General features: G+C 44.5%; 1 protein-coding gene across 1 annotated transcript in view; it reads right to left on the bottom strand.

Moving 5' to 3' along the window:
* The window catches only part of WWP2 (WW domain containing E3 ubiquitin protein ligase 2), a 117190-nt gene that overhangs the window by 19005 nt on the left and 82130 nt on the right, over positions 1-16055 (bottom strand). The window contains exon 9 of the mRNA XM_084861021.1: positions 6277-6366. Within this exon, the coding sequence (XP_084717147.1) occupies positions 6277-6366 (90 nt within the window). The remainder of the gene's footprint in view (positions 1-6276; positions 6367-16055) is intronic.

Here is a 16055-nt window from a genome sequence, read left to right as displayed (position 1 = left end):
TAGCAACCAATCCCTCCTTACCACTAGCTCTTGATTCCCACTTAGGCGATGTATATGGTTTTGGGAAAGATGACTCTACTCCCAACCCGGGGGTTGAACTATTTACTAAACCAAAAGTGGATAAATGCTGGTCAATCGCTGAATCTTGATAATTTTGCTAGGAATTATGGAAAAAGCAGTCTTTCTTCCTTGCAGGATATGACCGAGAAAGCATGCAGTCTGGGAGCTATTGGCTGCCATCTTGAACCCAAACAACGTGAAGTTGGCCCAGTGGATGGCAGAGCAGAAAAGTGGAGGGAAATCCAGCTCTTTGGTGATATTGTTGAGCTATTAGTTCAGGCTTCACTTGAAACCAGGGCCTACATCTCAAATTTTGTTATATGAGCCAATAAATTCTCTTCATCATTGAAGCCTATTTGGATCCCACTTTTTTTTTTTTTTTATTGGCATCTGAAATTACCCTGATACAAGGTGCCAGTGAAGACATGTTGCATGGTGATAGGAATGTTGGTGCAAATGGCAGCAAGACTCTCCACATTATCTTTGGTGAGTAACAACCTTTCCAAAGTTGGTCCTAAAACTCTCATGGGCAAGGCAGGGCTAGAATAGGTGGTAAAAACCTCGGCCATGCTTGACAGGTTTCATTTCATTTCCACATACACAAGGGCGAGGTGAGCAAAAGAAAGTAAGAGAGGGACGTACCTGTATGGGGCGATGGAAATGCTTTTTATTTTGGTGAGGTATGGGCTACACCAGCGTATGGATTTGTCAAAACTCTACAAACAGCACATCCGAGATCTGTATATCTTATTGTATGGGAATTATACTTCAGTTTTAAAGATGAATTTGAACCTAATCAAGCCTCCATATCTAACTACGGTACCAGTTTACAGGAAAGATAAGGGATACAGAAACATGTTACACACCACCACAAGGTCACAATTAGCCACATCCAGAACATGAGAAACTCTACAAGACAAATGTCCATGATCTTCAACAAATAAAAGGTCTAAAAAAAAAAAAAAGAAAGAAAGAAAAAGAAAGGGTAGGATAACTTAGGTTAAAAGAGACTTAGGAGACATACCAGCCAAAAGCAATGTTTTGATCTTAAATCTGGATCTGATTCAAACAAATCAAGTATAAAAACACTTTTAAGACAACTAGGAAAAATGACATGCAAACTGGGTATGACATGAAAGAAGGAAATAGTGTTAATTTTTGTTGGGTGGGATAATGGTATTTTGGTTATTTTAGAAAACACCCCATCTGCTAGAAACATATGTCACATGTTCATGGATCACAAGATATGATGTCTGGGATTTGCTTTAAAATTCATTGGCCCCTCTCCTGGGAGGTCAGATGAAATAAAATGTTATTAATTGTCGGAACCAGGTGAGGATTACAAGGGGCTCACTGTATTATTCTCTCAAATTTGATGTATGGTTGAAACTTTCCATTCTAAGTATGAAGGAGGGGTGGAAAGAAAAGTGGTTAAAAATAAAAAATATATAAAAAATTAAATTAAAAGATAAGAAATATCACTGAATAAAATAGGACTAGTCCACTGCAAAGAGAACCCAATATAGATTGTGTTGTATAATTCTAAACTGTTGGACTTTGTTCCCTGATTACCTTCACATTTCATCCTCTCTGAATTCTTACCTCACTCAAATGACTATCATGCTTTAGGTTGGTATCCTCCTAACATTCAGGGTTACACTCCGAGATGACTTTTGTGCAATCCCTTCACGTGCCCTGATCAGGAATTGAACCGTGACCTAAAGGTTCATGGGTCGACCTCAACCGCTAAGCCACAATGACCAGGCTTATTTTATTTTTTATCAAAGAAATCATATATATATATAGTTTAAAAAAACAAAAAGTACTATAGGGGACACACAAAAAACCCGTGTCTCCTGCCCTACCTCTCCCCATTGCTGACTCCTGCTCCTCAAAAGCAACTACTTTCAACTCCTGACTACATCTTCTATTACTTACATCTGCTTCTTCTACTACTTACATACACACTTGCAAACAACGAGCTCATTCCATGATTTCTGGCCTTCTGCCATCTAGACATAACTTATGGACTTTCCACTATAAATTTAAGGATTTAGTTATTGTATTCTACCCACCACCCCCACAATACACACAAAGCCCTCTTTTGCATCGTCCTCCCAAATAGAAAATCACTAATTCAATATTCAGAGTTTATACAATGACTTTATAGAATACTATAGAATACTATAAATACATTTCCTTGCATATACAACTTTTTCCCCCTCTGGAATTAAGAACTGCCTTGTTTTAAAAGAAACTAACACTAATTCTCCCCCAGATTCTGACAGGGCAGGCGGCCTCTAGGGGTCATTTAACTCTTAGCCACGTCTCTCCCAGAACCCTTCATGCAACGTGGGCAGAAGTCCTCCAGGCCTGCTCTCCATTATTGTGCTAAGTCTGTGGTCAGCAAACTGCGGCTCACAAGTCACATGCGGCTCTTTGGCCCCTTGAATGTGGCTCTTCCACAAAATACCACGGCCTAGGCCAGTCAATTTTGAAGAAGTGGCATTAGAAGAAGTCTAAGTTTAAAAAATTTGGCTCTCAAAAGAAATTGCAATTGCTGTACTGTTGATATTTGGCTCTGTTGACTAATGAGTTTGCAGACCACTGTCCTAAGTCATCTTCCTTCACCTTCCTCTTGGGAACCTCTTTTGGCCTCTGAATTGAGTCTCCTGTGCCCTGCATCTCATAACTTCTCTCTTGGTTTCCTCTTATCTGATGGAATAAACCATGAGTAGCTTTTGAGAAAGGGCGCACCAAAATTAAGCATTTGAAATTCTGCCTGTCTGAAGAAGCCTTTATTTCAACTCTCACACTTCAGTGTAAAATGGCTGAAAATTGATTTCTAGACAGAAATCATTTTTCACCAGAATTTTGAGGATCATACTCCATAGTTGTTGAGAAGAAGGATGGCATTCTTGATTCCTGACCTTTGATAGGTACTCTATTTGCTCTGGAAGCTTTTGAGATATTCCGAAATTCCAATAGAATGGATCTTGGGATGGTTCTTGACAACCTAGGAATCTTTTTCTTGTACTTGCAGGGAAAACATGCATGCGCACACACATGCACACACATACACACACACATCTTCCATAGCTGAGGCTTTCCAGGGCTCCATAGAGCAAATCAGCTGACTTCCTGGTGGCTGGCCCACACTGTAGGCTTGGATTTCAGCTTCCTCAGCTCTGCCACTTATCTCTCAGCAACTCAATTCTGATTAATATCTCCCAGATGCTGTTTCTCCTCTTCCGTTCCTTTATCATTGACGGTTTATATCTTTATTGCCATTTTTGTGAGTTTTCAGGAAGGAACAGAAATAAACACACATTCAATCCCCATGTCTAAGTAGAAGTCTCCTGCACTGGTGAATTTCAAACTCCCAAGCAGCATGATCTCACCCTTGATTTCCTGTGAAACCTTATGCCCAAATCACCACCGCAGAGCAGTGGCTGGAGGCAGAGTCAGCTCTCCTTCTTTGGTTCCTGGAGGCACTTCCACCAAACCTATGAGCCTTGGACATACTCTGAGCATCTTTGTTTTACACAAACCTTCCACTGCAACAAAACTGTTCCATGCACCGTTCCTTAACCACACCTTTTACACTCACGCCGTTCCCCCGACCTAGACTGCCTTCTTCTTATTTAAGTCCACTTCCAGCCTTTCCTGCAAAACCAGGCTAGACCCACCTGCATTTATGAGGCCTCCCCAACGCCATGGTCTATGATGACCCCTCCTCACCGCTGGAGCTGAGTACCACCTAAGAGTGCCTAAAGAGCAAATGGACACATGCATCCTTAGTTACCAGGTGCTGGATAGAATTACTTTCCGTCATACAAGTGTCTCGTGGGTCTGAGAGAGAGGGATGGCCGTGATAAAGTGAACCCTTTGGCTCAGTCTCACTCCTCGGTGATCAGGTCTGCTGGGATAATCTGTAGTTTCGAGATTGCTCTCACCACGATAATGCTTCTCTGGGGTGGAACGTCTCCCATTCACTAGCAATGAAAGCCTAAGCATTCTGTTCTCTCTGGGTTCCCTGTTACACAGCGGAAGTAAGTGCCAGGGACCCAAAGGTCTGGGCCTAAAACACAGGAAGAACTAATATAGGCTGTGTGGGTGTAGAGCTGAGCCATCTCCCAATAAAACATTAAAACTATCCTGAAAATAAGAAAGTTGGATCTAGTATCCCACCTCAATCCTTAAACAAGAGTAAAATCTCAGCCATCCTTAGAAAATATCATTAAATATCTTCATTTAGATTCCATCCAAAAGTTCACCAGGTGAAGGCCTATATAACTATAGACTTGAGAGGTTAAGAGGCACTACCAGCATACGTACCGAGTTACCACTGCTCTTAAACAGATGTGCTGTTAAATACACAAAGAACAAGTGTGCAACGCATCCTGATAAAAGGCAATGATTAATTTGTGACACAATTGGAGAAATTTGACTACTGACTGATGATAGCAAGGAAATACTGTTAAATATGGTAGTTTTATTTTAAATGAGAGAACTTTTTTTTTTTTTTTAGAAACATATATAAAATATGGACAATTACTCTGTCACAATCACTCAACTCTGCTCTTGAGCACAAAAGCAGCCACAGGTGGTAAGTAAACAAACGAGTGTGGCCGTGTTCCAATAAAACTTTGTTTGCAAAAACAAATGGAGGGCTGGATTTTGTCACAAGCCCACAGTTTGCCAACCCCTGGTATAGATGATGCAAGACGGGCTATCAGTGGGTAATTATTGAAGCTAAGTGTTGAATATGCGGGGATTCTCTCTGCTTTGTGCATATTTGAAAATTTCCATAGTAATATAATTTCCATAATAAAACTTTTACTTTTTTTTCCCAAAGAAGTCAACGTTTCACTTCAGTAACTTCACTGGACTTAAAGTCAAAGTAGAAAACAGCCGGTTTGGCTCAGTGGAAAGAGTGTGGGCTTTTGGACTGAAGGGTCCCAGGTTCGATTCCAGTCAAGGGCACAAGCCTGAGCTGAGGGCTCCATCCCCAGCAGGAGGCATGCAGGAGGCAGCCGATCAATAACTCTTTCTCTCAACATTGATGTTTCTATTTCTCTTTCTCTCTCCCCTTCTTTCTGAAATCAATAAAAACATATTACACACACACGCACACACACACACACACAACAACAACAACAAAAACAAACCAGAAAAATAAACACAGCGAAGACTAAGGGTGACGGATTATGAATTTCACTTCCAGAAGGTTAAGGAAAACAGAAGCATTCCATCGGATCACAAACTGAGATCTGCCAGTCAATGGAAATTTGTAGGACCAGAAGGCGAGTGGTATTTACCTGGCCAAACCCTGAGAGCGGAACCAAACCAGACAAGGGGCTCTGCGCCTCTGACAGCCTCTCCCTGCAAGCTGGGGAGGGAGAAGCGTTCATATTTTATACAGGAGCCCTTCGAGGCTGCTTTACTGGGGGTGATGCTTTCCTGAGGGCAGAATACATTCCCTTGTGAAAGCTCTCAGGACCAGGAGACACGTGTGGAAAGAACTTTCTGTCCCTGGCAGAGAGGGAACCAAATCTCTTCTCCTTGAACTTGGATAGTCTTCTCTCGCTTGGAAGCCTCACTCATCCTCTGGTTTTGGAGAACTTGAGCCACGTTCTCACAAAGCCCAGCTGAACAAGAAGCACACTGTCTTCGGGGGCTGGCTGGGCACAGGGAGCAGTGAGGGGCACTGCTGCTCTTTCTAGCGTGGCCTCCCTCTGCCCCATTTTCTCAGAGATGCTCTAAAAATCCCAGGATGTTGTAAGAAGGTCAGAGTTAAGGTAAGTGAGTAGGGAAAGCAATCAAGGAACCCTGAACTTTGCTACCTCTGTGGAAACAAACTGAAAACCTGGCCCTGATAGGATATTTCTGGAGGTGAAAAGACTGAGGGCACGGAGGCAGCAGTGGCCCAGGAGGCCTCCTCAGCCCTCCTTCCTCCAAGATCCAACAGCCACGGTAGCTCTGAATACCACTTACTAAAGCCCAGGGCCATTGGTCATGGCCAATATAATGCATGAGAGGAGAGGGGGGAAAAATATAGAAGGGGAAGACCATGGAAGGAGGGAAAAGGGAGAGAGAGCATAGAAGAAAGTGGGGCAAATAAAGAGGAGGCTACAGCAGTCAGTGGTGGAGAAGCCACTGGGTGATTCTTGGTGCCAGCGCTAGAGTTTCAGGGCTTGTTGGCCCAGGCCTTACCCTGGAGGAAGAGGACGCTCCCAGGTGGTGGTCTTGGTATTGTGGTCAACATAATAGACGCGGCCGTTGGGCAGCTCTCGCTGTTCCCATCTGAAAAATAAAGTCAAGGGGAGCATGAGATGCACAGCTGAAAGGCATAAATTTCATGTGAAAGGGAGTCCTTCGTCACTGATGTGGCTAATGTGAGAGGAAACATCAAGGATGGCATGCAAGATCAACCAGTGGTCAGATCAGCCCCAGGCCGCCATGCAGTCCCCGGAGTGCTTCCTGAGAAAACCAGAACAGCCCCCTCTGCGCACTCACAGTTCCAGGGCGCACCACCTAGAGCTCCAAATGCCCCTCAGTGACCCATATGAACCTACATCCCAGTAGGGGTGTCGAACTCAATCAGAGAAGGGGCCAAAATCTAAAATCCAGCCTAAATCGCGGGCCGAATGGTTTACTGAACAGTCATAAACTGACAATGTCATAAACTGACAGCGGAGTGCAGTGATGACAGCACGGTGCGGGCCACATTGCAAGGCCTGGTGGGCTGGATTTGGCCCGCGGGCCTTGTGTTTGACACATGTGTCCCATGGAGTTTTCTAAATCAGTCTTTCTTGTCCGTTTTGAGATTTAAAAAATCCATTTAGGAAAGTGATGAAAGCTAAAGATTCTTTCTTCCCAAAATGCACTCACCAACCAAAAACTCTGTATACAATGTCCTGAGTTCACAGACCTCTCCTAGAGTTTATTTATGGATAACTCTTATATGATTTATCTGATTAACACTGTTCTCCTCACATCATATATATTCACGATCACATTTCTTTTAGAATATAGGATTCATTTATAGAGAATCATGTATATATATATATATATATATATTTTTTTTTTTTTTTAATTGATTTCAGAGAGGAAGGAAGAGGGAGAGATAGAAACATCAATGATGAGAGAATCATTGAGAGGCTGCAAAGAACAAAGACAAAAGAGTAACAAGCATGGCCAGCTCAAGAGGCTGGTGTCCCACCTGTGAAGATCTAAAACCTTTGGGTAGGAACGGCAGGCGGGTAACACACTGTGGCTTCCCGCCAACTCTCCAAATCCCTCACACGCCTGTGCTGTGATTGAGGGGCAAATTTGATACCCTCCTTATTCATCTGAGTTTGGAAATGAGGAAAGTCTTGAGAAAGATACTTGGCTGGAGGGTAAATACTGAACTAGGGAAGCTCCTGGGGGCAATGGCCGGAAACACCCTCTCATATGTTTCCTTCTGAGACACTTAACAAGCTGAGAACACCTCCGAATTCCCTAAGACATTAGCTCTCTCTTCCCCTACCCTGGCAATTTTGTGGCACAAAAGCACCAACAAAATTAGTTTCCTCATTTTGTGGTCGCTATCTGGAAAACTGTCCATAGTGTGTGGATGGGGCTGCAGCCCTTTTGTAAAGACCCGATATTTATTGTGGCAATTGGAGATAAAAGGGTCTAGAAGGCTCTTCCTTTATTCCAACAAAATTCTTTTGTGACAACTTTCATCGAATAAGTAGGCTCTACTTTTGACTTCTTTTCTATTTCATTTGAGGCAAGGAGAAAACTTTGGTTTGACTGTACTCTGGCTAATACCTTAATTTGAAGATGGCATGCTACTTGAAATCCTGTGAAGTAAATGCCCTTAATTGGCACAGCAGAGTTCCCACAGACTGCCAGAAAGGAAATCGGTGTGAATCCTCTTCGCTTACGGTCAAGATTTACAGCAGCTCTTTCCGAGCCTAGACTGGATCTGTCCGCCCCATCTTTGATCCCAGCTGATCCTAGAAATCAAAGTCTCTCTTTCAGGGACTGTTATTGTCCAGCAAATCTCAGTGTCCTTCTATGAACCCTCTCAACTGGCTTAGCGAGAAAAATAGTTACCAGAGAAATGAGGCCTTTCTTCCATGACCTTTTTGATAGCTACATTTTTTTTTTTTCCTTTTAAAACTGGACTCCTGCTCAGATTAAATGTCCATGTGGGTCCTCCCTGATCCATGACCTGGCTTAGCTGCTTTTCCTCGAGAACTCTCCACTCCTCCCTTACCTGCACGGCTCCTCAGAATTCGTATGAATCTCTTCCCCTCATTCATGCGGCACAGTCGGTTAAGTCCCGTTGTCAATCAAACGAGCCTCCTGATTCTCATTTCTCCTCAGTAACTGCAGACCCACATAGATCAAGCCTTCCGACTGTCTTGGTTTGGTCTCCCCATGCCAAGAAAGCGATACTGGCAGCCACCTTTCATCAGCACATCCCTGTCAGGGGTTAGGTTTCTGTCCCTTTTAAGCATCTTCTTCCCACTGAGATTAAAAGGCTTTTCAATCAACCGACCTGTGGGTCTCAATCCTGCATCCTGGTCACGTGGGTCATATCCTCTCCCACTGAACAGTTTTCTCTGACGCTGTCAGAAATAGTGTTCAAAGCATCAAGCGTGATTCAGGTCCCTTCCCAACGCATTGCTCCTTGGCCTTCAATGAGTAACGTTCCGTTGGACCACAAGACTACACAGGGTCTTTGTACCCGAAAGTACCTAAAAGTAGCCTCCAGTTTCAATTAATCTTAGATACTTTTTTAAACCTAAATGATCTCTGCTCCTGTGGATTTTAACTGCCCTTTATTCAGCTGTGTATCTTTCATGTACATGCCCCAATTTCCTCAGCAGCAGCAGCAGCAGCATTCAAAGGGTAAAGGCTGCCAGGCCAGTGTGGCTCAATGGTCGAGCATCGACCTATGAACCAGGTTTGATCCCCGGTCAGGATACATGCCCTGGTTGTGGGCTCCATCTCCAGTGGGGGGGCATACAGGATGCAGCCAACCAATAATTCTCTCTCCATCATTGATGTTTCTATCTCTCTCGCCCTCTCCTTTCCTCTCTGAAATCAATAAAGAGTATATAAATAAGAAATAAAAGGGTAAAGGATAAAGATCTCAATCCCATTATTGGGATGACTTGCAATCATTTCTCTCCTATGTTTTCCTGAAAGGAAACTATCTGGTCATTTTCTTGTGGAAGGTTTCTTTCCTAAAAGGTATTCAAGAAATGAATTCTCAATGACCTGCCATTACAGTGTATATTCAATGATCTGATCAATACACTTCTTGATCAGATTCCGCTATTTCTGAACAGACTGTTTCACCAAGTGTAGGATTTCTATAAGTTGGCAAAGGATAAAAGCTGGGTGAGGATTGCAGGTCCATATTAGAGACATTCCCTTTAAATGGCCCTTACAGATTTACATATCAGAAATGCTATCTGTGGGCAGCTATTTCTCTAGGGCAGCGGCCACCAGCCTTTCAGACCTCGCGGACCACCGGGTGGCAACCGGTGCTGTAGGGAGTCCTCGGGTGCCTTTCCCTTCCCCATCCTCTTCCTCCCAGGCGTGGTACCTCTGCCTTTCTCTCTAAGCTCCAAGAGCCCTTCTGCTACTTCTGTAACTTTCTAAATAAACTTTCTCTTATAATTTGAAAAAAATCCCATCTTCCCGAGAACACTGTTAACTTACATTATTTATTAATTTGCTTAGAGGGCATTAGTAAACTTGACCCTCATTCAAAAAATATTCTGTTAGAAAATAAAGTCAAAACCAAGAGCCAAAACCCCTTTGCACCCTCAAAAGATGCCTGGCTGGTTACTTAGACAAAAACCAAACTTCAGCCGAAACCGGTTTGGCTCAGTGGATAGAGCGTCAGCTTGGGGACTGAAGGGTCCCGGGTTCGATTCCGGTCAGGGGCATGTACCTTGGTTGCGGGCACATCCCCAGTAGGGGGTGTGCAAGAGGCAGCTGATCGATGACTCTCTCTCATCGATGTTTCTAGCTCTCTATCTCTCTCCCTTCCTCTCCGTACAAAATCAATAAAATATAAAAACAAACAAACAAAAAAAAAACACCAAACTTCAGGAAATGCACCGAGGGTATTCAAGTATTCTTAAAGCCTCCTATGTAGGAGCTCAATTCCCCACAGGCAAGAACTAATGGGATTCGTATTTTCTTACTTTATGCCCCTATAATACAAGACTCTGAACCAAATCCTATTCCCCACGCTCTGGTCACTTCCGGGGTGAACCATGAGATTTATTTCCTCTGTAGGGACATTGCAGACTGTTTTATGGGTCAGAAATCTCTGTGCAATACAACACATTTCCTGCCCAGTGTTTTCACTGCTTCGGTAGGTCCTTTGCTAAATGCGCAGGAAATGTGTTAAACTCGGTCCTTCCCCCGAGAACCTTTCTTGAAATACTGGGCTTTCCTTTCAATCTTAACATACTAACCCGTTTTTCAAACTATCAACAACTACACTTTATGCCCTTTAAGCACAGTAGTAGCTACCAAGGCTTCTGAATTAATTCCATTTTGTTTCTTCCTTTTCTTCAACTATTCCCCCCACCTTTTTTTTTTTTTTTTTCCTTTGCCTTGGCAAAGTCTCCAAAGCTCTCCAATGGAAGTTGGCAACATTAAAATATATACTTTCACAGACAGGCAAGAAAATTCCTGGAAATAGTATATATAAAAAATATTATTTTATGACCCAGCAATTCCACTTCTGGGAATAGATCTGGAGAAACTCAAAATACTAATTCAAAAGAATATGTGCACCCCTGTGTTCACTGCAATGCAGTTCAAGTGCCCATCAGTAGATGGGTGGATAAAAAAGCTGTGGTATATTTATACAAAGGAATACTACTCAGCTATAAAAAAAAAGAAGAGAATCTTACCCTTTGCAACAGCATGGATAGAGCTGGAGAACATTATGAAGTTAGAAATAAGTCCATCAGAGAAAGACAAGTACCATATGATTTCACTCATATGTGGAATCTAATAAACAAAATAAACTGACAAAATAGAAACAGACTCATAGAGAACAAACTGGCAGTTGTCAGAGGAATGTCGAGAGCTTGCGGGGCTAGGTGAAAAAGATAGAGGCACTAAACAAAAAACAGAAAAACCTCATAGACACAGACAATCAATGTGGTGATCACCAGAGGGAAAGAGGGTTAGGGAAGTAGAAGAGAAAATAGGAGGGAAATGGTGATGGAAAGAGACTTGATGTCGGGGGGGGGGGGGGGAGGTTTGAACACAATACAATATATAGATGATGTACACTTGAAACCTATCCTACATAATAAAAGGCTAATATCCAAATAGACTGAATGGTGGAATGACTAGTTGCTATGATGCACACTGACCACCAGGGGGCAGATGCTCTATGCAGGAGCTCCCACAGGGGGTGTGCTGCTTAGCCAGAAACCGGGCTCATGGCTGGTGAGCCTCTCCCGCCTCTGCAGCAGCGCTAAGGATGTCCGACTGCTAGCTTAGGCCCGCTCCTCGAGGGAAGCAAGCTGCAGTCTGACATCCCCGAGGGCTCCCAGACTGCAGAGGGCACAGGCTGGGCTGAGGGACCCCCTCCCCACCAGTGCACAAATTTCGTGCACTGGGCCTCTAGTATTGTATAATACTATTAACCAATGTCACCCTAATAAATTCAATAAAAAGTTTAAATTTTTTTTTTAACATTTTGCAATTACAAGATTTTACATATCTGGCAATGGAGGAAAATAGTCAGTCTTAAAAAAAAAATAAGATAATTAAAGTTATTTTTAAATTACATAAATATACTGTTTTTCATTAAATCTAAAGTGCTGTCCATTCTTACCTGCATGTTTAAGATATTGTACAATAAACAAATAAAATTTAAAAGCATACACCATGAGATTATCAAATTTTTGGTAGATGTGTGTGTGTGTATATATGTGGTCTCGGGCAAATGGCTTAAGGTTCCCTGATTTGCAAAATGAGGACAAAAGTGGCTACCACTCAGAGTGCTGTGAAGACTGCATGAAGTGACCCACATATGAAACAGCATTCTCCAACACACTGGAAACACTTAACACATGCTAGGTGCTATTAATGATCAAGAAAAAAAATACACACAGGTACATGAATAGCGCCAATGATTAAACCTGGGTGTGTGTTTGTTGTTGTTCTAATTATTCTTTCTTCTTCTATTCCCTGTCCCCCTCCAAAAAAAAATTTTTAAGGGCTACTGAGAATGAAACCATGTCGTTCGGCAAACACTTCCAACTCCATCTCTCTAGAAGCCACGCACTATGCCAGGCGCAAGGGATACAAAGGTGGACACAATAACCATTAACACACATGAACACACATGTACAGGAGGGTGAGAACATCTCCTGGGCCAGCCCTGACAATAGTAGAATCTTTGGAAATAAGGCTTTCGCTGAGGAGGAGGAGGAGGAAGTCAGGAACATATACTATTGGTTATTAACTAAGCTTATAAGTAAAAAAAAAAACCTAAACCATATTCAGCAAGAGGCACAGATTCTCCCAGTATAATCCTTTAAAATGGTGCTACCCAAAGAGTGGTCCATGGCTCAAACGGTTCGCCACCAGAAAAATGCAGAAGTTTCTGAGCATCAACTTGATATTGCCACATCGAAACATGTGATCAGTAGATTTGTCTCACTTGAATAGGGAACAAAAAAGTAAGGATTTGTAACAGATTGAAAAAATAAATACAAGAAGAAGAAGCCAGGAAGAAAGGACTGGTTCTTCACGGAGAGTCTGAAAAGCACTGTCTAAACTCCTTGGGCAAGAATCTTCGGCTGGCGCCAAATGTGAGTTTGGAATGAAAGCCAACGGCAGCGGCTGGTTTCGAACCTCGCAGAGAAGCTCCAAATTCCCGTGTCTCCTCAAGCGTCTCTGCAAACAACACGTGGAAGACCTCTCCCAGGGCTGAGATTCCCGGGAGTGGGACCCCTGGGGGAAAGGGGTGCGGTGGCAGGGGAGATCGCACATCAGAAAGACCTGGAAAACACCCCTCCTCAGTTAGCTCCACTCGGAGGCAGGAAACGGACAGGGCGGCCAGTGACTGGGGGAGAAGGGGATGGTGCGAGCCGGCAGCGCTGAGGTAAGCCGGCAGCCCAAACACAACGGCCTCCCTTATGTAAGAAACCGCAGCGGAGGGCGGGCTGCCAGCGGGGAAGAATGTGCCTGTGTGTGCGAGGCCCTGGGCGAGCCGCGGAGCCCGGGACGCACTTGGAGTTTATCTAAGCCGTGTACACAGGGTCTGTTAATGAGCCTTCGGTCCCCAGAGCGGGCGCGGTGCTGATCAAAACCAGATGCGGGGCCAACTGATCAAAGTGGCCTCGCTCCCCGTTGCCCGCTGCCTGGACCGCTATCTCACCACGTCTCCCGAGCCCTCCTGGCACCCCTCCATGAGTGGACATTTGCAAGCTGAAAACGAAGAGACCCTTCCAGTTGGCTTCTCTCATGCTAATGAAATGTAAAAGTACAGAAAGCAGGAGTGTTTGGAGACAGGGCGAAGAGGTTAATGCGGTGTTCTGTTTGGGCTTAGGCAGCCCAGCTTTCAGTAGATTTCTGTCCTTAAAGCACACGGACATGGCACCGGCCAGGTGGCTCAGTAGGTTGGAGCATCATCCCGTGCACCAAAAGGGTGTGGGTTCCATTCCCAGTCGGGCCACATACTAGCCAGGCTATAGTTCAATCTCTGGTCAGCGTGCACAACAATCAATATTTCTTTCTCACATCGATGCTCTCTCTCTCCCTCAAATCAATAAAAACATATCCTCGAATGAGGATTAAAAAAAATATACTATACACTCACATGTTATCTCTTTGTAATCAGTACACATACACGCACAGAGGTCCGGTGCACGGATTCATGCACCAGTGGAGTCCCTCAGTGGGGCCTGCAGGGATTGGGCCGAAACTGGCAGGCAAACATCCCCCGGGGGGTGTAGTCATGTGCGAAGTGGCAGGCGGCTGGGGAGGAGCCCAAACCCGGGCTGGGTGCTGCGCCACTCCCACTCACCCCAGCCCCGCTGCGCCTGCCGTAGCTGGTAGGCTTGCTGCTGCTCTGCTGCAGTCTGCACACCCGCCCTACGGCAATGCCAGCACGCCCATGGCCAAGAGGCGCCCGGTCAGTCTTGATGCGGGTGCTGATCTTGGTCTGGATGGAGGAGGGGTGCGCAGGGGGAGTGTCCATGCGAGAGGCTCAAGCCACTGCAGCTGCGCTCGCCAGCTGTGTGAGCCCAGGGGCGCCTGGTAAACTGAGCGGCTCTCCCTCTGTGAGAGCGCACTGACCACCAGGGGGCAGCTCCTGCATTGAGTGTCTTCCACCTGGTGGTCAGTGTGTGTCATAGCAACTGGCTGAACGGTTGCTTAGGCTTTTAGATATCAATAGATTTTTTATTATTGACTTCAGAGAGGAAAGGAGAAGGAGAGAGAGAGAGAAACATCAATGATGAGAGAGAATCAATGATTGTCTGCCTCCTGCAGACAACTGGTTATTAACTAAGCTTATAAGTAAAAAAAAAATTATCGATAAACCATATTCAGCAAGAGGCACAGATTCTCCCAGTATAATCCTTTAAAATGGTACTACCCAAAGAGTGGTCCATGGCTCAAACGGTTAGCCACCAGTAAAATGCAGAAGTTTCTGAGCATCAACTTGATATTGCTACATCGAAACATGTGATCAGTAGATTTGTCTCACTGAATAGGGAACAAAAGTAAGGATTTGTAACAGATTGAAAAAATAAATACAACAAGAAGAAGCCAGGAAGAAAGGACTGGTTCTTCACGGAAAGTCTGGAAAGCACTGTCTAAACTCCTTGGGCAAGAATCTTCGGCTGGCGCCAAATGTGAGTTTGGAATGAAAGCCAATGGCAGCGGCTGGTTATTAAGAATGCAACCTAGGCAAGTACCCTTGACCGGAATCGAACCTAGGACCCTTCAGTCCGCAGGCCAACGTTCTATCCACTGAGTCAAATCAGCTAGGGTTATAAACAGTCTTATCTGCTGCAAGTTTCAGAAAGGCAATGAAACAACCGGGAAAATAAGCCCTAGGGATCTCTTGCTCGATCGCTCAGTAGGGGAGACTAAAGTCGAGAAGGTAAAGTTGGAACGAGACAAAGTCTGGGTACCTTGAAAAGATGCTCTAGTGTGACTCAGGAATGCCTTGGTAGAGAGGAGACACTCCACAGCACCTGTCAGTGCGTGAGGACCCCTAGTGAGCAGGGAAGAGCATCCTGACCCTGTGAGAGACGCACAGTTACTAGTAAACCCAAAGCCAGCCAACCCAGAGAATGATGGATGCCTTGAGCTCTCGTTCTTGGGAAGAAAATGCAAGACTCCTGTCCAAGTTGCTATTCATTTGAGGTATCGAAGAAGCAGAAAACATTCACCCAGTTGGAGCGGGGTGGAGAAGAAGGCATTTAAATTTACTCATTACTTTGTGCTGGGCTCCTGGACATCGTGGTGTTTACAGCCCAGCAGGGCAGAGGGACGTGAAACGAGCAATTATACGTGTGAGCAGAGTTACTGTACTTGGGGCCGTTTGATCTTGTTGATCAGGGGTCAAGGGAGAACTCCCAGAGGAAGGGCTGGTTCTGAAAATGGTGCTGAGACCTGGAAATGGAGAGGAATTGATGACCAAGTAGTGAGGAAGGTTTTGAAAACAGCAACCTGCATGGCAGAGGATCCCAAATGCAGAGGAAGAGCGGCCCATTTGTCAAACTGACATAGGTTACGGCTGAAGCTTGGAGAGCAATGCAGAGTGTCTTCCAGGGCGGGCCTCAGGGTGGGAGGGGTGCTGCGTGCCAGGCTTTATAAGGATTTGAGAATTTATCCCTCAAGGCAGCAATGTTCAACCCTTCCCATCTCATGGCACACATAAAACTCTGCGGCACACCAAAAAAATATTTTTGCCAATCTGACTGAACAGAATA

Source organism: Pipistrellus hanaki (genome assembly GCF_964339955.1).
Source record: "Pipistrellus hanaki genome assembly, chromosome: 15".
NCBI classification, from domain to species: domain Eukaryota; kingdom Metazoa; phylum Chordata; class Mammalia; order Chiroptera; family Vespertilionidae; genus Pipistrellus; species Pipistrellus hanaki.
Note: the sequence above shows the minus strand (reverse complement) of the source record. Positions and strands in the feature narration are given on the sequence as shown.